Source organism: Melanerpes formicivorus, unplaced genomic scaffold (assembly GCF_026170545.1).
Source record: "Melanerpes formicivorus ecotype bairdi unplaced genomic scaffold, bMelFor1.0.p_v2 SCAF_5, whole genome shotgun sequence".
NCBI classification, from domain to species: Eukaryota; Metazoa; Chordata; class Aves; order Piciformes; family Picidae; genus Melanerpes; species Melanerpes formicivorus.
In genome coordinates, this window is record NW_027142357.1 from 35,819,047 (window position 1) to 35,843,851 (window position 24,805).

The window sequence follows — 24,805 nt, forward strand, 5'->3', positions numbered from 1 at the left end:
AACACACAGGGAGTAAAATGCAAGCCTAACAACCCCCCCAAATCGCTGCATTAAGGAAGATGCCTAGCTTTCATGCTTTTGTTCAATTATAAAAACAACAATAATTTGAGAACACAAAGTTTTCACCTCCTCTCCTTCCACTTCTGGCCGAACAGCATCATCCAGCTGCAAGGGCAGTCGGGGTTCAGCTAAACTGATGACATAGATCTGAAATTGAGACAGGAACAGAAATAGCTTGAGATTCAGCTCAAAAGGAGGTGTGATTTACAAAAGGGTATTTCTGGCATAGACTTGAAACAGCTGTAAGACTGTGATTTTATTCAAATACTTGAGATACATGGGCACATTCTCATGACAATACTGTAAGTGCTTAGTTCTTATTTTCCTTTTGAAAGATTAAAAATATCTTCCTTTCTTCTGGGAATCAGCGAGTTGAGCAAGTACAAACTGCCTGAGGGACAAGCCTACTAGCATGAATGCCAGGACTGAAATTACTGAATTTCACAGAGTTTTAAGCTCTGATTGTAGCAGGATCATCCTGTTCTTCTTGCTGTTAATGTATTATTTTACTTACCATCTGATTGCATCTGAGCAAGCCATTTCTGATTGAAAATTTCTAAGACAGCTAAAATAAAATCAGAGAATGAAAACCACCTTGCCTTGCCTTACAGTCTAGTCATGGGTGCATATGATAATTGCACCTATATTAAAATATGCTTTCTTCAAAATCTGCAGATTTTCCCCACCACTTAGCTAAAATGTGTCTTACTGCTATAATAGCCATTGTACTCTACTCTTCAGGTGACTGTGTTTCAGCTGTATTGTAGGCAGACAGGTTGGTCATAAACCTTGAAGGAAAGAATACTATAAAAAGGTTTAAATATGCTTTCTATTTAAATAAGTTACAAAAGTGCACTTCCTCCAGCCCTATAGCACAAGCTGCAGGACTTTCAGAATTCAAGGGTTTCCATACTGTTAAGCTAGTGCTTTACTTTTGCTGACAGTTATGTATTCCATTCCACTGGAAAGTACTAAGGGGAATATTGTCGCTTTCTGATTAGGAAGAAACCTTTGACTTGCACTTAAAAAGAAGCAGACTTTTTATTATAGCATCTGCTGAAGTTCAGAATAAAAAGCCAGAATTGCAAGCATTCCTAGCTACATTATTCTAGTGAGATACTTTATTTTACTTGGTACTGCAACTCAAATGAGAAAGAAAAATAGCAAATTTTAAAAATCAAATCATAAACCCAGCAATGTTTCACACTTACATATAACACACTGAAATTTGTCATTTCAAGCAAAGTTTATTTTTCTGGTATGGGACTGCCTAGACAGATAATCTCTCCAACAATTAACCAGTGTTTCATTTGCTCAAAAATTTACCCTTTGAACGTGAAGCTCAACATCTTGCTGAGTACAGCCTCCAATCTTCTGATATGCTTTCCTCACCACACCTTCTACATCCACAATGCTCTCTTTGTTGATGCTGCCAATAAAGATAAAACAAGAGGGTTACCACATTTTGTTGAGTGCTGCACCAGGTTCAGTACTGAGCACTAGGACATTCCTGCACTGTATGGACTGCTGGAACAACAAAACAGAGTTAAAAATACAGGTAAAGTTACTTATTGTAGATAATGATTATGAAGGATTTTGCTAAAATATTCCCAGCCACAAGGAGTTCAAGATGGGATGGAAGACTTGAGAGGGAAAGAATTGTGATTAACCTTAGTGCTCACTCATTCTTTCTGTATGTATACATAAACTGACAAGTTGCATAGTTCTTTTTCTAGGCCACATACACTCCTGTATGTGTCAGCTGATGTAATTATCTGGAAGATGTGTCTTAACCAGCAGAAAAACAAACTGAAAGGAAGTCCTAGATCTTGAGGGAAAAATCAAAACTGATTGATCTTGTTTAAACTACATGACTTGTTACTGAAAGATGCAAGATGCTTCTAAATCATTTGTGACAGGGGACATCTTAATTGCTCTCCACTAACAGTCACTAATAGTATATTAAAACACTATGTAACATCTTGAAAGTCTTCCAAAAACACAATATAAAGTGTGACTGCTATAAGCAAACAATAACAAAAGCCTCTAGAGTCATCTGGGAGAAAGTGATTTGTATGCACATCACAAGTCTCAAAACCTAACAGCATCAATGTAAGTAAGTTACTAGCACTGAAAAACAGCAAATTTGAGTATTTTAGTTGATTACACAATTTCTTTGATACTCATATTGTCAGGTGAAAGAGCTCTTTAGCAGATGCACTAAATGTTATATAGATCTTGGTGCTTCATATGCTTGACTTCCTTAACTGTTAGGTAATTCCACACACTGCACCAAGTTTGTGAATAGTATGTTTTTCTGGTACATTTACACTTTAAAAGAGCTACAGTTGCTCAAATCAATGTAACGAACAAATGACTACATTTGTACAAAGCAGAGGTCGACAGTAGGTCTTAAATCAGAACTCGTTTAGCTAAGGGTGAGCCTCCATTCATCTCCATTATTTCAGCAGAGAAAAATTCAAGACAAGGAGAAATGACACTAAGTGCTTAGAAGTACACACTCCTACAAATGATTGTTTAAAAAGACTGAGGCAGCGATACAATGCTATGGATGCAGGAGAGCACGATGATAAGAAACACACAGAAAATATATAATGTTAAAATAGTATTAGGTGTAAGCATAAATTCCCTTTGCTTTTCAAATACATGAATACTTAGAAGAGTTTTCCTTGTGCAAACTTCCCCCCCCCAACCCACTAAATCGTTCTCTGTTATTGTTCCTGCTTCCTTCTTCATGTCAACATTTTGGCCCAGAAAACACTACAAATGACATGAATATCAGTGTCTTCATTGGAAAATGTCAGTTTCTAATCTATTAAATAAAAGGTCTCTCACTAATACAAACAGTATGTTTTAAACTTACTGAAGTGAATTCTCTGCACCCTGAAAATAATAATGGTTAAGTGTAAATGTGTTGTATGATGGATTGGTAATCAGATTACTGATCCCATGGCCGAGAACTGGTGTTAGTGAAGCCCCTACAGAGCTTTGATCTGAACATGCACAGAATTCAAGAGATGTAAAATGGCAGTGGTTTAAAAAGAGAAGAAGAAACTGACTTTTACATCATTGTAACTGCAATATTGCTTTGAAAACTTGCATAACCAAACTTCAGAACTCTGCACTTGTGATTAAATGTGCTTTTTCACTCTCTCTAAACTGGAGCTGCAATTAAAGCTTTGTGTTTCTTGGTCTGGAACGCACTTTGAAACTGTAACATCTCTTAGTCATTAAATGTGCCATAATTTGTCATAATATATCTAAACTCAGTTCCTATCAATGAAGACCCTGTATATATAATTGCCAGGGCACACAAAAGCATTGCCAACTTTTCCACTGCATATGACCACCTTTGTAATTACAAACATTCATCACCTACTCTAAATACTCATTTGATAGTTACAAAATATGCTTTTGCTCATTCAGACTATATAGCTAATCTGGCATGCAAGTAAAAACTCATGTTTTCAGTTCTGTTTGAACCACACTCAGCAAAATGTAGCGCTAGAAAAATCCGTAGTCCCTAACACACTGCATGGACTCTAAACTATAGAAACCTAGAAGGTGTCTTTGTGATCCCAGCAAGTAATTTCAAGAATGTTACTAAAATGGTAATTTCGATTCAAGTTACAAAAAGAAACAAGATACCTTAATTAAACACTGGTAACTACAGCAAAGAGTAAATTAACTACAGTAAAGAGTTCTCTGTAACAGCAGCAGTAGCACTAAGTCATCTAGGTGATTTTTTGGTAAAATTCCCCTGGGTAATGAAAAAACAAACAAAAAACAAACAAACAAAAAAAGGTGAGTGAGTAGCAGAAAAGCATTGCAAAGCTAGCACCATTTCATAATATCATAGTATCAGTCAGGGTTGGAAGGGACCACAAGGATCATCTAGTTCCAACCCCCCTGCCATGGGGGCTGTTCAGTCTGGAGAAGAGAAGGCTCCGAGGTGACCTCATTGTGGCCTTCCAGTATCTGAAGGGGGCCCACAGGAAGGCTGGGGAGGGACTTCTCAGGATATCAGGTAGCGATAGGACTAGGGGCAATGGAATGAAGCTGGAGGTGGGGAGATTCAGGCTGGATGTGAGGAGGAAGTTCTTCACCATGAGAGTGGTGAAGCCCTGGAATGGGTTGTCCAGGGAGGTGGTTGGGGCACCATCCCTGGAGGTGTTTAAGCCCAGGCTGGACGAGGCTCTGGCCAGCCTGATCTAGTGTCCATTAAAGACAACAGCATTTCTACCTTTCATCGATATTACAAAGGACTAGAAATTACGTTAGGATGCAGTAAGAAAAGACAGATGACATGTTTATACTGTTTAATCCTTGAAGAGCCTATTTCAGTGATAGATTCATAAAGTCCAATAATAAAATATTTCCTCTGCATAGCAAACTACTTCTTTGTATACATACATTCCTTCCAAAATCCCAAGACTATAATTACTAAAATGTCCACTAGATGCCTTATGTCCCTCTTAATTATCTGCACGCCTATTAGCCAAGACTTTCTCTTTTAACCACAGGATTGCATTATTGCAGTCTATATGACAACATCTTTCATCAACAGCTTCGTGTTGCAAGCTGAACCCAATGTGGGCCTCCCTTGGTGAATCACAATCAACATTTTCTTGATCAGAAGCCTGAGGATTTGGAAGAAACTTGGCTATTTACAGGCTTCAAACAGAAAATCTAAAAACATTAAATAATTGTCATAACCATAACAACCAATGCTCCTTTAACTAAATGTCTTGTCAGTTAAAGCTGAAGGCAACAGTTTACTTTGAAAAAAATAATTCACTTGGTAAATTGTTGAAAGCATAAACATTTTATATTCAAGTCAATAGCAGCACCTGTAACACTGTCTGCACAGTCAGTATCCATTAAGCCCTCTGAAAAGGAAGCTAACTGACACTGAATACATGAATGCTAGGTAAACACCTATTCTTATTCTCTTAATTCTAAAAATACAACAATCTGTTTCCTATGCCAACATTCTAACATCTGGATGAATCTGTGTATCTTCTGGGAGGGGCAAAGAAACGAAACCAGAACACTAAAACCTATCTTATTTAGCAAGATTTTAAGTAACGAAGCTACTACACATTTTTAATCATTTTCACTGAAAAAAAACTTCCACTTCATTTTCCTTCTGAGTTCACCTAGCTTCACCATCTGTTCATTTCATCTCATCACACCTTTGTATCTGCAAACTTTCTTGCATAGGTATCATCAGACTGGGATTTACTTACTACTTAAATTACTTTCTAATTTCTCTTGGATAGAAGAGTTTTCTTTAGCTTCACAGGAAGGCAGATCTGCCTCACCCCATATAATTTAATCTTGCAGCTTCAGCATCAACCTTTTCCAATCTGACATATATTGAGACACAAAGACAGCAAAAGTGGACAAAATACTCCAGGAATGGTCTAATGACTGGCATATTTTACATCAATGGCATTTTATTCCTCTTTTTCACCATTCCAATTTCTGTACCACCAGCCAACTTAACAGCTGTGATTTGACACTTTCTTCCCGATAAGTGATTAAAAAATAAATAGAAAAGAAAATACCTTTCCAATATCCAGCAGTTTTCCTGGTATCACAAATTCATCTAGCTGACAAACTTGGGTATATTTTTCAACATTGTGAAAAATTTTCATACAGGTTTACCCATCTTTTCTTCTTCATTTTTCATCTCTTTTCTAGATTTTCATTCTCTAAGTCTGTGATAATGAGCCCTCAAAGTACTCCCTGAGCAAGTGCACACTTCTTGGGCAGCTAAGTTAGAACCTGTTAACCACCTCTCCCAACTGCTATAACATAACACCTAGCTATGGTAGCATGGTAGCAGTAGGGGGAAAAGCTGAATGCTGATACAAAAAATTACAAAGAAACCCAAAACTGACCACAGCCTACATTTTATGGACAAAAGCAGGTTCATAAATCACTAGTTGCACCACTTGACAACTCTTTCTTTAGACAGCATCCTGAGGAAAGGCTTTAAGAACTCCACATTTACCAATCCAGTATCTCCACTGGCCCTATTTTATTGGCTATGTAGGTTCTCAAAGTTCAACTAGAAAATTTTCATTGTTAAATTCACAGAAGTTTTTCTGTAAAACAAAGTTAAATCAGTATTTTAGTATCTATCTCTAAGAACTTACATGCTGATGATAATGGAGACAATTACTATATGAATGCTGCTAGACCACAGAAGGTTATGAAAGTTCTTGGGTTCCATGTGCCAATATCTAAAAGAGGAACTGGTTTGTTTATTATTTATGAATATTTGCACAAAAAATGCTGATGATCTAGTCAATTCTCATTGAAAACCTGAGATGCAGAATTTGACAAATTACTTTGAAAAAGTTTTGGACCCAATACCAAAATATGAGAAAGCAGCACACGAAAACTAAGGTTTATGTGCTAACCTCTGAAAAAGGTTAGTTTACTTTAATGGAAATGTAAAGAATTTAAGTTACACATTGTCTCCAATAAATGTGTATTTCCTCATTTGATGTGTAGGAAACAAGGGGAGGTGACAAAAAGACACTGAGAAAGGCAGGGAAACAATATAGTTATTTTTAGACATCTAAGACCAGCTTCATCTGCTACTAATTATTCCAGAGCAGGTGAAGACTAGCAGGAAAGTGCCCGAAGACAAGGCACGTACTCTTGCTGTGCTTCAGGTGTTACTGGCACAGTGACCCCAAGTATACTTAGAAGTCAGGGAACAGCAGAAGCCTCTGAAGGACAAGAGGCAGCTTACAATGGTAACATGAGACAAAATTGTAGAAGGAGATAAAACACTGGAAAAAGGGAGAGCATAGCAGGATATTAAAATAATAGGCTTGTTAGTAGGAAGGCATCACAGGAAGATGATTGCACCGATGGTGTTAAAATACCAAAAGCAAGCTCTCCAAAATAAACTCAGGCGGCCACAGCAAAGAAAGTTTGTTCAAAGAGCATGAAGATAAGCATGTGAGCACTTCAGAAGCACAAATAATGAGTAAAACATGCATGCCACAAATTAGGGAGGCTGAAGTATCAGGATTTAGCTAGCCAATGCTATCACAAAAGGGAGAAAAATTAAAAGTCAAAAGTCAGTACAAACATCATGAGTCTGGCTACTCAGAGTAAATCAGATCTACCACATCAAGAAAAGTAGGGAGATGACAGTGAGTTGGAAAGAACCTAAAGATGAGGTCCTGCCTGATTTAACAGCTCACTGCTGCCAGAAGAGAAAGCAGTTTTGCCCTCTACTCTTTCCAGATAGTGTTTTCCCCCATTTTCCACTCATCGTTAGCTCCAGACCTTCATGACCTAGTTTAAATCACTAACCTGAGAGGAAACTAAAAGATAAAAAGAAATATTAGTAAATGAGGGGAAAAAAAAAGTCACAGAAGTTTTATAAATGGCAGAGTCAGATCATGGAAGAAAGACTAAGGACCAACTTCCCTCTCATGAGCTCCTAATCACTGAGCTCTGCCACTCATGAAATATAAGAAATTCAGTTATGGAAGAAAGGGCCATGAGGAAAACTGAAAAAAAGAGATGTTGGAGAGAACTGAAGAGTAGGACAGTATGCATCAGAACTCTAAGAGCTGTTTAACTGTTCTGTAGTGCAAATTTGTTGAGAGAGTAAAGGCAGACAGCTGGTAGGTTAGAGAGAGATGGACTGGGGAATGAGTACATTACACTTAATTCTTTTCAAAGATTCTAAGCACTGGAGAGAACAAACTATTTCATGAAGAAACAGAACACTTCACTTTGGCTGATAAACACCTGTAAACAGCATGCTTCACATGGCACTGCCAACACTAAGCATCGCCAAACAGCAAACACTGCTGGTTCTGTTTTCCCATTGCCTTGAAACTCATCAGCAGATGCATTATCCTAAACTTCTTAACTTGGCTTCTGGTAGTCTACACTATAATGAATCCCTCCTCTCCCTGACATATTGAAGGTTGAAGGCTGTAGCACTTTTGCAGCTAATTAGTGGGGGCTCCTTTCCCAGGCATGAGAGTAGTGCCAAGAACTACACAGAAGCAACTCAAGTGCCACACGTTAAACAGATTATTGCACCGAACTGATCCACATTTCTGTTTGTGAACAAGTAGAAATAAATGATTGAAAGCTCTTCTATAAAATACCTTTGTCATGTGAACATGTTTAATAGTGGACAACCTGAAAGCACTATCTTGAGGCAAGTAGCATGAGAAGATTAATTTTTATCTTTAAGAACAAAGCAAATGACTGAATTTCAATTGCTTCAATAAACACTTGCTCAATTGGCAAGTCTATTAGCCCCCAAATACATATTTTTTAAAGTAACTTAAATCCCTTATTAAAAGTTCTAGTGCCAAAAATAAGGTGTAAATAAGATTAATAATTCAGTGCTCAGAAGATTCTCTTAATTTCTTCAACTCAGTAAGCCACTTGCAATATGAACTTCTTCACATCAGTTCTATATATAGTATATATAGTGTATATATATATAGTAGTGTGTGTATATCTATATATATATAAGTGTATATATATAATATGTAAGTATAAAATGTATTACTATACTTTGTAGGAGAAAACCCCTGAGCATGTGCAGACAGAAACACCACCTACAAAATGAAGTGTCCCACTAAGCTCAGCTTGCCAGACTTTTTGTTAGCCAACTTGAAAGTAAATGTAGGTTGTCTATGGCGAAAGAATGCTGCTTCAGCAGTTCAGAATGAATTTCAAGCCTGTTCCCTATTTTATCTTTTGTCAGTGTAATGTATTCAAAGCAATAGTGAGCTGACAATTTAAATAACTACATTTTAAAACAAACGAAGCATTGATGTTAATGTGTGAAAATGGTCCCAACCCCTGGGAGTCCTGGTTCCCACCATTGTTTACTCTGACAACAGGATATAATTGCTTACTTACTTGGCAGCAAACTTTACCATCTGCTTGCTTGCATGCTGTCCCACAGCCACAAGAGCCTGGATATTAAACTGCTGCTGACGCAGGACTAAGAAACACTGCTTCCCTGAATACAAAGGAAAACAACACAGGTGTATTAAGGACAAGTTACTCGAGGTCTTTGTGAATGAGAAAAAATGCTTTACTCTACCAAAAATGCTGAGCTTTTAAGGGAATGTGTGTGTGCGTGTCTCCCTCACTAGCTCCCACACCCAAATAACTACACCAAACTAGTCTGCTTTGCATGTGCACACAGAGCAAACAATTCTGCTTTATGTCCATGACCACATGAACAGACCTTTTCTAAAAATAACAATAAGCTTTTCAAGCCAAATTATATCTAGGTAAACCCAAGAAATAGAAATCAGAACTTTTAAAATCTCTACTGTTTTTCAACTGCAAGAAGAAAAGCACACTTTTCCTTGTTGTTCTGCTCACAATTACTTCAAGTCTACATTATTTTTAACGGTTTTTTCTTATCAAATTAAAGCTGTGGAGTTCACTTTACAAAACTGCTCTGGGAAATAGGCTGGATTTTGCACCACAGGGACTAAACCAACAATGTTCATTCTATAATACACCACACACATACAGAATGAAGGGGAACAAAAAGAGTATTGATTCTGGTGAATGACAAGAACCTAAAAGATCCAAGTGAAAATTCCAGTAAGAGTAATTTATTCATGAACAACTTAGCAAAAAAGAAGTTGATAGGAATTAATAATAATTCACAAAGCACTTTGTTGACATTAAAAATGCCTATTTCCAAGCCAACAACTCTCTTTCTAATCTGTTTAGCGGAAACACTCATTTCATATTTCTCTCACATCTCCAATAATAATTTACTCCTTAAGTTAGATGTGAGGAAATACGGTGATTTTAAATGTTTCTTCCTTGGAGAGAAAAACTGACAACAAACACTTCATTGTTGTATCAGCATCTGATAAAATGCATCAGTATAATTTTAATTCCAAGTTCTGACTCAGAACATTACAACATTTCTATTAAAATGGCGAGAATGGGAAGAAGCCAGAAGCTTTGTTGTAGATAGCTCTTTCCCAGTTACCAATGACTCAGCCTTTAAAACATTAAAATCAACTGGCATTAGAAGCCACTTTCAGTTATCACTTATAATTATGTAGATTACCATTCCTGCCTGACACATACCTGCAGATAATTTAAACAGTACCAGAAGATAAATGCTGAACATTTGACACGCAATCTAATGGAAATAAAAGCAAACATACAAACCTAACACAAAATACTATTTTAGAATAACACCATAATTATTGGAAGTAAAGAATCTTGTCCTATGATTATGGTTTCTGAAATGCAGTATTTTCAGAAAACAGAGTACAGTTGTTTCTTTATTCCAGAGGCTGCAATACCTAACTAAAGAGGCTAATACAGTATGGATGTACATAGTTCTTGCAGGCAAACATTAAGCCATGGACTTAAATTAGCAAAGTATAGGCTTCAGAAATTAAACAGGAGTTCATTGGTATACATGCCTGTGTTTCAGATCCAAGAACTCAACAAACAAAGCATGGTTTTTCCACAGGACACAATATGCTCAGTTTCTCTGGATGAGCAAAGTGTATCTCACATCTTTGACATCTCAGTATTTCTTACTGACAGTGTGGTCTGACACAGTGTATCCCAGAAAACAGTATTTGTCTCCATGATTTCAGTCACAAATAATTTAGCAAAATATGACTGAAATTTTGGTGATGATATATGAGGGGTTCAAACAAAAAAGTACTCAGCTGAAGACAGCTACAATGTCACTCAACTACTAAATATTTACAGAGAAGACAGTGAAATATATGGCAGGACCTCCTGTCATACTAACCCGAAGCAGAAATTTGGCAGTTGTACTTAATGCCAACCACTAGAAGTCTGATCAATATCTGCATCATAAAAGGATTCACATTTTCTTGTCATGAGTAACAGCAGTTGTTTTCATGATGAAATAGGATGTTTTGTCGAATATAACCAATTCTAATCATGCAGAAGATAAGTGATCAAACAAACCTCCCTGATAGGAATAGTTAAAATATCAATTACAGAGACTGTAGGAGGAAACAGAAGTTTTCCCAAAAGGCATGCGAAATACAATTTCAAAAAGACAACCCATAATCAAAACTGCTCAATGATTAGATGTCTTTCCAGATGAAGAGACAGAAAAAACACCAAAGGAATTATGGGATGTCCTCCATGTATTTCACAATATTTACACGGTATTCAAGTGAAAAGTCTAAGACCAACATTCAACAGCAAACTAAGTTTCTATAAAACAAACCAATATTGTGTCCCACAAAAATGCCTAAACAGATGAAAACTTTCAAAAGAAATTTGGTTTCAAATGTCTGACTCAATCTAATGCAAGGAACTTTTAATCACTGAACAAATAAGAGACGATGCCACACAGAGAAACCCTCCAAAAGTGAGCACATAAAACCAGATAGGAATGTTTCCTTTCTTGGATGTAAGTGCTAAGACCTTTTGAGAGAAAAGCATGTAAGGAACAAATTTGTATAAAGAATAAAAAATATTTTGTCATATAAATTAATACATCACTATTTACACACACCTGCCAGCAAAGAAAACTTTATATGCTTGCTACAAAATTTGGTCCCGTATGTAAATTGCTCTTGGTGGTACTCTTATTTTGAGATGTATAGTTTTGATGTTTTATAAACCTTTGCATTCCTAAACCAAAACCAACATACTGCACAAGTCCCAGCTGCCTGGCAGAACCCCGAGTGATTTCCCAGCTGCTTTTTGATGATAAACGTGATCAGTAGCTTCAAAATAGGCCAAAAATAGCATTTATTCAATCGATAAAAACCACAGGGCCCCAGGCACTTTAATTTTAGTAAACCCCACAGAAATTCCCAACACCCCATTCTTTACACATCCTTCAGTTAATTTCCATCAGACTTCATGAGTGGCCTGCTATATGAGACAGCTGGATTCTACAGTTGCTCACATTTTGTGGGTTTTTTTTGGTTTATTGGTCAGAACAAGATGGGATTAAATAAAGGACATGTCGGTTATTTAGCAGGCAAATTTGGGCTTCTGAGAAAAACTAACACTACTTACATGTAAGATTTTCCTGTTTCCTGCAAGACTTTCCTTTTCATAATGGTAGGAATGGCACCACAATGTGTGTGGGAAAAGCTAACATTACTTTTTACTCTTAAACATTTGGGTTTCTTGTAGGATTCTTTTCCCCAGAGCTTAAATAAACAAGCATACAGCATTCCCCAGCAGCATTCCCTGAATGTCAGAATTATTCTGTGTTGTCAGACCAAGGAGGAACAAGAAGCACAATCAATGAATTGAGAACACTTCATGCCCATAATCGATGCCTTTAGCTTTCTTTCTTCAGGTTGTGTTAAAGAGTTTTGAAAATAAGCACCGCTGCTTAACAAAAACCAATGGTCTTTCCTGAGGTCAAAAGTGAAGGATAGCAAACAGCTTCTTGTAACACATTAATATCATGTTAACATACATGTTACTCTGACTGAAGACACTGTATATAAATGCAATATGACACACAAGACACTGTATATAAATGCAATACAGAGACAAGTAATAAGCAGCCATTGAATTTTACATTGTTTTAAATGTCTGCAGACACCTGACTTTAATAAATTGTTGCCTGAACTCCTCCTACAATTGCAAAAGAAAAAGCCATAAGGATATTCTCGTTTGCATACTGATAGTAAGAGCGTCTCCTGTCTGAACAACTTCAATTTATAGTGACCAACTCTCTCACAGTTTTTGGGGTCAACAATTTCTATTTATAGGAAAGTGACTTCCATGTAAGGCTTCATGACAGAGCTATTGAGGAAATCACAGAGGACATCCTAAATTTGAAGTTTCTAATACCAATTCAAATGTACATTATATCAATATATTTCCATGCAGTTCCTTATATTAACTACCTGCATTACAGACACTCATCACAATGGACACGTTTTAAGAAAATGAAGCCTCAGAAAGACAAATGAACCTGGTACCTGTGACAACATTCTGTACTGGATTCTCATTCCTAATTTGCATTATTCCCAACTCAAAGAAAACTGCTAAGTTTCATTTGAGAAGACAATTTCTTTATGATCTGGTTTTTTTTCAACTCTTTGGAAGACAAGGTGTTTGTATCTCACTACAGAGCTGCCAAACGTAACTGAAATGAGTACAGCAGTTGTCAGCATCTGATGACAACTGAAAAGGCCAAAGCCTATTTAAGTTTGCATATGGCAAACTGATCTCCAGAGAGGACTTCTAAGTTCAGGAAAGAAATATGGTTGTCAGACAGCCAAGCATGTCAGCCCACACTACTGAGAACCTGCAAAAGGATTTTTCCGCTTGTCTCATTAAAATAAAGATGATGTTTCTTCTTTTAAGTTCTAATTTATACAATCAGACACTGGAAATTGAAAGTAACAATTCTCAAATTTTAACACAGATTTTTGTTTCCTGGTGAAGAAAAGGTCCAGTGAAAATTTTCATATGCAGCAGAATAAATATGGCAGCCTGTCTGAAAACTGATAAGTTTCCCCACAAAAGTAAGTTCTACACTAGAAGCTGGTAACTCTTTTACCTCCCAAGTGTTATCACTCAAAAGAAAATGACTACCAGTATTTTTTAAATTCCTCTTTACAATTGTTCACACATTTGCTAGTAGTATGACAAAACCAGAATTTATTTTTACTACATTGTAACAGTAATGTCCAATTTCCAATCAGCTGAAAACAAAATTTCCTTATACCCTCTTAGGGCAAGATGAGTGAAAAAAGAGAAAGTTAACAAGTCAAAAATGAACACTGAGTGGCAGTTTTCTTGTGTGCAAGACATAACTAAGGGGTCATGAAGCCAAAATAAACATTCAGGTTATACTGTCAATATAAGGAAATAAAAAATGAAACCCTGAAGGCATCTCACCTTTAGCTCTGCTCGTATGAATTCTGCCACGCACCCAAACTACTTCATCAGCCTTCTCTGCTGTCAAGTCTTTTATTCGAATCAAAACTCTGTCTGAATAACAGAAAATAAAACAACAAAAAAACAGTTAAAAACAGTTTAGGGTTGGGTTTCTTTAAGCAAAACATTTTTAGCTATAAATTCCAAACACATTTTCCATCATTGCTAAAATTTAAAATCAGTCCACAGCATTACAGATATACTGAAAACACACAAGATCCCATTTCCTCTCTCAGCAAATTGTACTTGATCAAGTGGTTTTAAACAGGTTTAAGTTTATTGCTTGACTTAAATAGCAGGGTCAAACTGTACTAAACCAAAAGCAAGAGCTACTGTAGTGCATGGATGGCAGAATGTAGTATGACTACACTGTTTTTGATAGAACTTCACTGTGCTCTACTGTACTACCTGCACTTATTACACTGAAATTCTGCTAGCTAGGGGATGTCTGCCCTGCTCCACTGTGGGCCATGAAAGCTGGTGTGTTGAACACAGCAAAAAAACAGCTCAGAGGTGATGAGATTATTCTTTGTACCTATGTAAGCAGGGCAAGTATGACTAACATATTTAAAACAGAGAAGGAAGCCATAAGTAAATGTACATTAGAAATTAGAAGATCTGATTAAATCATTGGCATTTTGGAGCAACGAGAGTAATACTGTGTAAAAACAGTAATGTATTTTGAGTGGTGCTGACAACCTGATAAAGCACTACTACCGGTGCAGGAGCCAGGATTTATCAGAAGGAACCCTTCAAACTGTGTAGCTGAGAAAGCTAAATAACAATAGGAATGCATGGTTTGGAAAGGACAGATTTTGGATAATAAAGAAAAAAAATTATAAAGGAGAATATTTTTTAATAACCCAGGATGCTAAGAATTGTATACAACCATTATGAACCTCAACTGTGCTGGGTGCATGCCATTATTCCTTGAGATGCATTTTATTATTATAAATGAAGCTATTCCAGAAAGAATAACTGTATTGTTCTGTAGGTTTTTTTGCCAAATATATTTTAACATGGCCCCAAAGATTTATTTCCTATAGTATCTACAAGCCATTTAGAGGATATACACACCATTGCAGAGACCCTCAACAGTTCTAAAAGCTACACTTATTAATTTACATCTTTTATGTAATTAAAAACACTGCTTATGGGACAAAAAAGATTTTCAAGGGGGACAGTGATCCTTATGGGTCTCTTCCAACTCCAGATATTCCATCCTTCTATTCTGTTTTGAAACACAAGCAAACTCATTGTCTCTGCCTTTCATCACAGACTTCTCCCTTGTTTCAAAGCAACATTACATTTACTAAGACACTTCCACTCCAGACTTTTCCCGCCAGAACTTTTGCAGTTTGCCTACTCCAGGTTACCATCTGTTGCTCTGGACTCCTTCCCTGTGTCTCTGAATACCAGTCACAGCCTGCCCTGCAAGCCTATTATTCTGCACAGGGAATTTTAAGGGGCTGAAATTGTTTATTAGCTTATGTTCAGGACAAAGCAGGGTTTTCTTTCTTCAGAATACACATCAAAACCAGAACAGAACAAAAGCATACAAAGAAATGTCATAAGAAGTTGATTCAAATATATCAGTAATGTGTGTGCATGTGTGTACTGGGGAAGAGAGAAGGGGGATAAAGATGTTATCCCTTGCCAGCAATTTCTGATATTTAAACTTTATCAGTATAGTACTATAGAAAATGTGCAACAAGCCACAAGCTTTATTATTTCTAAGAGTTTGATATTCAGACAGCTAAAATTACCTCAGTTTACTTAAAGCTGCATTCTTAGAAACTTAAAACATTTTCCAGGCACAAGCATAAAGACAGAATGAGGTGTTAGCCTTTTTATGGGTCCTTACAGCTTCAGGAACCATCTGCATTAGATAAATATATTTAGAAGTCTTTTGGATACACAATGGTTCATGTTTCATCAAGACTAAACAAGGCATCTTGAACACAAAAATTTCTCCATGGCACAAATTATTAAAAACTATTTCAGCTTTCATAAAACCAGTAATAGAACACTATCAAAAAAAGAGACATAATAAAGTTGGGTTTTTTTCTACCAGCAGATTAAAGAACAGCTGAGATTGGAAGGGATCTACCCCCTGCTCAAGCAGAGCCGCCTAGAAGCCAGCTGTCCAAGAGTGAGTTTGGACGGTTTTTCAGTATCTCCATGGAGAGTCCACAGTCTCCCTGAGCAACCTGTTCCAGCACTTGGTCACCCTCACAGCAAAGTGTTTCCTGATGTTCAGAGGCAACCTGCTGTTTCTGCTTGCACCCATTGCCTCTGGTCCTGTCAATGAGCTCAATGCAAAGAGCTACATGTAGCCACTATTGTGTCACTTTGTTTCCCACCTTCCACTTTCCCCAAATCTCTTTTCCTCTCATTTCTAAAAGGCCAGTAGTTGATGATAGTATCTGTTTGCTAGTGTAAGCAATTGTTTTGTCTTTGTCACTCATTACCTCTTGTCCAACAAATATATTGTATGTAGCTCAAATCTTTCCTCTGCACTCTCATATATCATTTCATCTGGAATTCCTTTCAGTTCATTTCTCTCTCTCCCATGATAAAAACAAAGCTTTGTTCTCACCTTTAAGGTCTTCCCACCACACTTCAGACTACCACCTATTTGTTCCTTCACAAATGCAAGCTATTCTTTCATCTACACTTTCATTTTCTGTGTTACATAAGCACTTATAACCAATCAAATAATGCAAAGATGTCTTAAACCACACTACAGTTGCGGTGAAGGGAACAAAAATTTGAAGCAAAGTTCAAACAAAACACTGCAAGTCTGAAATCACACTTCCAGCTCCAAATCAATATGCATGCACCCTCAATGCCATTCTGAATTATCTTTAAGGGGAAACTATAGTTTTTCATTTCCTTCACATATAGCACTCTCTCTTTTCAACATACTAAATATCTTTATCTCTCTCTCAGTACTCTAACCTCTCTAAAAATGGAGGGAGAGGATACATATCCCAAAAGCTGTGTGGGTTGTACAAGATAAGATGACTTTTCCACCCTCAGGCCTCTATTCCCTGCCTGTGACATCGGCTGTTTACTAAGTTCACTTATCTTGCATCACAGAGTTTTGAACAGTATGATCAATGTATCTCCTGTCTCTGTGAGGTGCCAGCATCATTACAATGTTGGACACATTTGAGAAAGAAGTTTAATAAAGAAAACCCTGAAAGCCAAAAGCAACATAAGATGAAAGCAGCTTCCAGGGAAGGGAGATAAAAGTAATAGGGCTGAAGGGAGAAAAAGGGAAAGGCAAACTGAATTTTAACTAGCAATCATAGCCTCATCAGGCAGGAAGGACTTAAAAGACATGATGTAACAGGAAGTGAGAACATGAAACAGCCAGGTCAGCCAATATTAGCAGAACACTGAAGTGGGCCAAGAAAGCAGGCAAAGGTGAAGCATCTATGCAATGACATTGTGAACATGTGAAAAGTTTTGTCTTATAGCACACAAACAATATGCCCATCCCTTGGAAAGGACAGTTACTTGTTCTGGTCACTCTAGGCTTTTTCATTTCCCATGTCCAGCCAAGTGTCTTCAGGACAGCGCAGCTACTACAGCAAACCTAAAAACAGCAGTGCTGCAAGTGTCCAACTGAGCTCCTACCCACATCTGTGCTGTATTGTCTGTTAGCTCCAGCTACCAGATGGTATGTGGATCTGCATATCATACAATTCATTAGAAATGGCATTTAACCATACAGACTTTAGAAATTAACAAAATCAATACTGTACAGACAGATGGGAACACCCATATTTGTGCTTCCCCACCCCCCTGCCCCCCAAGTAGTAGTTCCTCCAAGACACTCAATACAAGCAGAATACTTTGGAGAAAAGCACATATGCACTACTGATGCCAAGTGATGACTTCACTCTCCCATGAGTCTTTTCGTGAGAGCACTCCTGTCAGGAACTACTGAATCTTTAAATAAGAGGGCATTAGTCTAAAGGAAGGGACTAGGGTGATCTTGACTTCTTTATTGTAGGCATTTGGGGTTTTATTGTTACCTAATTTTGGTGTTCCGGATAAGCACCTTCTAAAACACAGAACAGCAAGAGTGTTGTAGGTTGTACTTTAAGCCCACTGGAAAACCTACTCAAGTTGTCCATACGCTGGTTGAGACCTTTTTTCTTTCAAAATTACAATCAAGGGTCAAGGAGACAAAAGATCTAAACACAGCACTCAGCCCACATTTCTTGTAGCTTTTGCCATTTTCCCTTCAATATACTTTTTTCTCCCCAGTATTCTTGTGTGTTTCCTCTGAATATGAGGCAGTTGGCAGGGTAGGATTTAATCCACCATCTCAATCTGCCAGCTTGGGTCCCCCCCACGGGTGTTTGCTATAGGCTGTGAAAATGGCAGAGGAAACAGCTTGCAGAAACCCTAATGAGCCAAATGCCACTACAGAAGAGTGCAGGGAGAGGAGATACAACGGGTCAATCTTTCAGCCTACAGCCAGCAGTGAAGGTTAACCAGTCAGATAATAACTTGGAGAAATGACCTTTTTCTGAGTACCATACTTTTCTGGTTATGCACACTAATTTATGGATTGTTACATGGTTCCACCTAACTATATATAGCTGTGGTCCTGCCCCTTCCAACAGCCATCAGATCCCTAGCCGATCCCTAACCAACCCCTTTCACTTTGCTAAGATGGTTAAACAAGTTGTTAATAGCATGTTGAAATGGATTAGCAGAAGACCCAGCATCAGGAAGAGGGAGACCACAGCAGCCAATGCATTCCCAACTTTACTTTCCTTTCTTTGACAGCTAGTATGTATTTCATTCAATAATGACTCTTAATACAATCCCTAGTGATTTCCTTGTCCTATTACATTCTTGACATAATGTTTCCCTTCTGTTGGTTTCAATCTATGATTGCTTTTGTGTCTTCTCCTCCTCTCTACATTCTGCATTTCCCTTCCTAAGGGAGGTCAATCAAAACAACCATTCAGAGGAGAAAAAAAATGACCTAAGCCCAAATAATGCTCCTTTTTTACATTTCACTATGAATAAGTTACATGAAGCCAGTCTATTACCTTTCCTCATTCCTGTTTCATGCACTGAATAATATGAAAATTCTTATTTCTTGGGATGCTGGCCTGGGAGATTGTTTTCTAGCTCACAAATCTCTCTGAATTCCAACTCCACCTCAGTAGAAAATGAGGATTTCTTGAATCCACAGTAGTATGAGTAATGTTAATACATAATATTAATGGATGTGCTGCTCATATGCAGGACTAATGAGGTCTGTATAAGCAGACAGACACCCCACTCATACAAAGCTCTGTTATAGGAAGCCATAGAACTTCAAACAAAGAAAAAAACTGACAGCTCAGGACTCCCTACATGATAAATAATAGCAATTTAATTAAAAAAAAACAAAAAAGGAAAAAAAAAGTAAAGTCTGCAGTGACAGGACAGAGACAAAAACTGACAAGCTGTGTAGGGTGTACTCCAGGCAAGCACATAGACTAAGACTCCATAACCACTCCGGACTCATCTCCAAGATCCAACCACTCTCAGTTTTTTTTTCCTTCAGAAATCAGAATTTCCTGTGTTCTAATTAGTGCCCATGACCTCCTGTCTCATTACCACACACATTCATGTCTGGCTTTATCTTCTCTACACCCTCCCATTAAGGAGCTTTAAACAGTAATAATCACCCCATAACTTCCTCTTCTGCAGGCTGAACAAGCCCAGCTCCCTCAGCCTCTCCTCAGAGACCCTCTTCCAGTTCCTGAGCAATTGGACTAGGTCCAAAATGTTAATGTCTTTTGTGCACTGGAGAGACCAAAACTAGACACAGCACTTCACATGCAGCTTCACGAGTACCAAATGTATTCAAGTAAAGGAAAGAATGGCAATAGGATTTGAATGAAAAAGTGTGGCAAATGATTTATGCAACAAATACAGAAGATACCAAGAACATAATTTCTTTTTTCCTTCCTTTTCCTCCCCTCTTTTTAAAACACTTCATTTTTTAACTGACCTGGTTTCTCTTGGGATTGTATCATTGATGACACTCCATACCTTTCCTTAGCATAATCCTAAAATGGAGGTGAGAAACACATATCAAAGAAAAATTAGCACAATCATTACAGAGTTAACTGAAGCAATACAACTCAATTAGCTCCAAGTGAAAAAAGAGTTGTGCCCTGCAAGAAATTCCAACAGCAAACACTCATTAGGATCATTACTTGCTACACAGAAGTTAGTGTGAGCACCTCTATAAAGAGTCCACTCCTGAAAAGATAGTAATTGAGTCCTACAGAAGTAAATCCATTGCTAAGTATTTCCTTCCCATATTGTGGCACACTAGGAAATCCATCAGCCTGCATGCCACTATGACAGCCAAAGCAAGCCTGACTACTAACAAAATCTTCTAGGTAAGACACAGGGAAATGGGAACTTTTTATCAACAAGATCACAATTCTAGTTTGCCAACTAACTTCACTCACTTCTAAATTTATTTTAAAAAAAAATATTCAATATATGAATGGAATAAATGAACCTAAATTAATATATGAACCTAAGTTCTTTTTACTTTATTTGGTTTCTCTGCTTTTGACAAATTGTGGCCCATGTGTAATTCTACAAAAGCCACCTATATGCAGAACTCCTTGGTGCAGATATACTTTCAGCCTTTCATCAGCAAGCAAAATTTATTTTATAGCAAAAATGATGGGGTTTATTACTACTTTATTTTTAATTTTTTTAAAGAAATACTGGCCTACTATTTTTCAGCAAGGATCTGTGATCTTCACGTATTAAGACAGAAACCCCTGGAAGGCCAACGGGAGCCCTTGCAGAAGTGGCCTGTAGGGTCCCTGTTTCTGTAGGGAATTGCAACAGGGAAAAGACTCGGTGACAAGGCAGGGTTCTGCTGTTTGTCATCGCTCAAGCAGAGCCTCCTCCACCCCACACACAGAGATGGGGCTCCGGCGGGGCTCAGGAAGCGCTGTGGGACCGGAGAAGGCCCAAGTTCTTCAATGAGTCACGAACTAGCCGGGCCCAGGGCAGGCGAAAGTAGACTGGCAGGACAAAAGCAAAATGCAGCCCTGCCCTCGGGTCCGGCCAAACCTCCGCCCCGGGCCCGGCCTCGGCCTCCGCACCCCGCAGGGACCGCTGCCGCCTGACCCCCTCAGCGTCGGACCCCAGACCAGCTCCAACCCCGCGCTAGGCCGGACCCTGCCCCTTCCCCCTCTCGGGATGGGCAGTTTTGACACCGTGCTCGCCCCTTCCCTGTGGAGACCCACATCGGCCAGCGACGAGTCTTCATTCTCCTGCCGGCGTTCCTGGCCTTGGCCGCGACCGGCGGCGCTCGGCATCCTCACGACCAGACCAAGCTCCGCTCGGCTCTGCCCGGCCACGCCGCTTCCGCGCAAACACCTCTCGCGAGCGCAGCAAGGGTAGCGCGAGGGTGCCGCGCCTGCCCCGCGCCAGCCAACTCTCGCGAGAGCGGAACCTCTAGCGCTGCTGTGCGCCTAGCAGCTGAGGGAAGCTATCACGGGACAGGGCGGGGTGGAGCGCGAGTTACTTTAGCGGCGGGCTGTGATCCCGCCGGTAGCTGCCTGAGCCTGGGGGAGTTGGCGCTTCTCTCAGCGCGAGCGGTGGGACCGCTGTTTGCCGTAGCCGCCTCTCCTCAGAAGGCGAGCGGCAGGCACAACGGTCATTTTAACCCCCAAAGCTAAAAAAGTCGTGTCAGGTCTGCATCCCCAGCATAGTGGTCAGCAGGTCGAGGGAGGTGGTTCTACCCCTCTTCTCTGGTGAGACCTCACCTGCAGTGCTGTGTCCAGCTGTGGAGCCCTCAGCAACCTGTTGGAGCAGGTCCTGAGAGGGACTGCAAAAATGATCATAGAACTGGAGCACTTCTCCTGTGAAGAAAGGCTGACAAAAGTTGGGGTTGTTCAACCCACAGAAAGGAAGGCTCTGGCAAAACCATATTGCAGCCTTTCAGTACTAAAAAGATCGGGACAATTTTTTTTATCAGAGCCTCTTGCCACAGGACAATGGATAATGATTTTCAACTAAAAGATACAAGGAAGACATTTTCTATGAAAGTGGTGAAACACTCACCCAGGCTGCCCAGAGTGGTGGTGGATGCCCCATTCCTCAAAACATTCAAGGTCAGTTTGGATGGGGCACTGACCAATGTGATCTAGTTGAAGATGCCTCTACTCACTACTTGAGCTGGACTATAAGACCTTTAAAAGGGCCTTTCCAACCCACACTATTTTATGGTTTTCACCAAAGTGCCACCATCCTGACAACACTCCTAACTTCCAGCCCTGCTTGATGCTGAGGCAAAAGCTGCCATGCTGCAACAGAAATGTGCTGGTCTGGGCCACAGCTCTGAGACAGCAGATGTGTCTGGTCCTTGCTCACCCTGCTTCGCAATCAGGCATGTTGCAATCTGAGGGGTAATGTATTGACTTGAATGTGAGGTGGCTAACTAATGTGCTGGGGAAGCTTGGTAGTCAAACAAAAGTGCACTTTGTACTATCACTTATGTTGATAGAATTTCAGTCTCCTGTCCCCCTGCTAATCCCATTGTTTGTTATTAGTCAGCTAAAACCTGAAGTAGGTCTGATAGTTTGGGGAGAATGAACATCAGTGCACAACCAGGTGTTTCCCTCCAGATGGGTGCTTAAATCAATGTTCCAGTATTGAGGCTAGGGCTTGCTGCAGGTGCCAATGACAGAAATTAAACTTGCATGCAGCTGTTGAATGCTATGGCCATATATTGTTTGTTTTTTACAAGATGAGAAAAAGGAGCTGTCCTGATTTAAATTGCATATTGAATCTTCACATTTGACTAACTAATCCCTCTTGCGGTATCAATTGGAGTTCATCACTTCCTGTCCTACAGTTGTTTATTTTACAGTGCTTTGTCCTGCATTGGTTCAGCATCTCTTCTTGTGGGAATCCCCTTGCAAATTTCCCCTTCTGCCTCTCTGTCAGAGAATTACGTACTTCACCAGAAGACCGCATAACTTTCACAAAGTCCTTTCTTCTCATGCAAAAGTGTTACAAAGAATTAAGATCCAGTAACAGAGAAGGCAAATCACAGTCAGTTTCCATACCTACTCACCACAAGAAACAACGTTCTGAGAGTAGGGTATGGTGTACTGTACTTAAGTGCTAATTTACCAGCAATATAACGCATGGGTTTCTTTCAGCATGTCAGTTGTGCCTTTTCTGTTACCTGTCACTTAGAATGGGAGGCTGAGCAGGACCACTGCAAAGCCTTAACTAACAGACAGATGCAAATCTCATGCCTCACCACAGAGCAGACAGTGCCATCTGTACCACAGAGTGCTCTGCAATTCTCATAATTTCTCTGACTTTGCTGTGAAACCGACTTTGCTGTTGGTTTGTTTCGGTTAGAAACAAACCAACCTTGTAACCCTTATTTTATGCTGGGAACCTTCCAATAGTGAATAGCATAATGAGTATTTTCTCTGGGGAAAATAACCTGAAGGTGGTTCTGAAAGGAAGACCCTTTTAATATAATGAGGGTGCTAACTGAAAATAAAATTTAGCCAGTTAAGGGCACTGTGGCAAATTATTCCTTTGCCAAGCTTTGAGAAGCAGTATTTTCTAGCACTCACGCTCTCAGATCCAGAATCTCTGTCTTACGGTGCAGAAAAAGATTTTTTGAACAAAATTCTATGATACACTGAAAACAAAAACATTAACTGATTTTAGGAAGAATTACTGACAAAATTTTTTTCATGTTTGTTTCAAGAAGTGCCTCAAAATTCTCTGTTTAATTTGGGTCGGCAGCAAAAAATTGTTTTGCCACATCCATCTCAATTTATTACAAGTCTTCCGTGAAGAAAGCAAACTACAATGTGCAGATGATAGAGCTCGTCCTCTGCACCTTCTGTTTCATTGCACTGTTATTGAAATTCATGTAATTGGGGCAGTGCCTGCAGTGAACCTTAGAGTGATAAGTAGGAGCAAAGCCAGTGCTGGGCCCGGGTGGGAGGCGGAGGGGCTGGGGGACCTGCTGGGCAGCCAGCACTGTCCCTTGGGCCTTCCCAAGGATTACCAAATGGAAATGACATCACCCACAGCCAATCGGTGGGCCCCAGGGGTGCAGCTGGATGGAAGCCATATTCCACTTAAGTAACAAGACATGACATACCATGTGCTAATGCTAAATAATTTATCCCTCAGGCATATAGTGAATTGCAAAGCCAAGCTGAGGCCTGGTCAACAGTTTGTAGTTTAAATTAAAACTGGCTTTTCCATCTTAAAGGGAGGGAGTTAGCTGTCAACTGTTGTGATCAAATGTGGAATACAGAAATGTGGGCACTCTCTTGTCTCCTCTCTTCTTCTCTCATCCCTCTTCTCTTTCCTTTTCTTCTTTTTCCTGTTACAATTTGGTCTAATTAACACTTTTTGTTGATTTTGGTCATGTATTCCACATTTCTATTAACATGCAGGAAAATCCTAGAGCAAGTTTTAAGTCTCTGTGAATAATGATATTCAATATAGCCTAAACTGATGCTGTTCCAAAATTCGGTCATATATGTACTCATGTATTGCAAATGTTATATGGGTGTTTCCACAGCAGTGGTCAATATATCACATTAGGTAGCCAGAGGCATTTGCTTCTTCTTAGGCTAAGATAATGCCTGGTCAGCCTCTCCTCTGGCTGGTTTGAACTAGCAGTACACAGAAGCTGGATATGATGTTAACCACAGCATTCCATTGCCTTATGTTG

At 39.1% G+C, this 24,805-nt stretch overlaps 1 protein-coding gene across 1 annotated transcript in view; it reads right to left on the reverse strand.

Annotated features, from left to right (window-relative positions):
• DARS1 (aspartyl-tRNA synthetase 1) overlaps nucleotides 1-21,464 on the reverse strand; it is a 41,461-nt gene extending 19,997 nt beyond the window's left edge. Inside the window, exons 1-6 of the mRNA XM_068139151.1 lie at nucleotides 21,330-21,464; nucleotides 20,063-20,120; nucleotides 13,993-14,085; nucleotides 9,004-9,106; nucleotides 1,387-1,489; nucleotides 127-207 (exon numbers count right to left, since the gene is read on the reverse strand). Coding sequence (XP_067995252.1) covers nucleotides 127-207; nucleotides 1,387-1,489; nucleotides 9,004-9,106; nucleotides 13,993-14,085; nucleotides 20,063-20,120; nucleotides 21,330-21,401 — 510 coding nt within the window. The 5' untranslated portion in view covers nucleotides 21,402-21,464. The remainder of the gene's footprint in view (nucleotides 1-126; nucleotides 208-1,386; nucleotides 1,490-9,003; nucleotides 9,107-13,992; nucleotides 14,086-20,062; nucleotides 20,121-21,329) is intronic.
• Nucleotides 21,465-24,805: the final 3,341 nt, after the last annotated feature.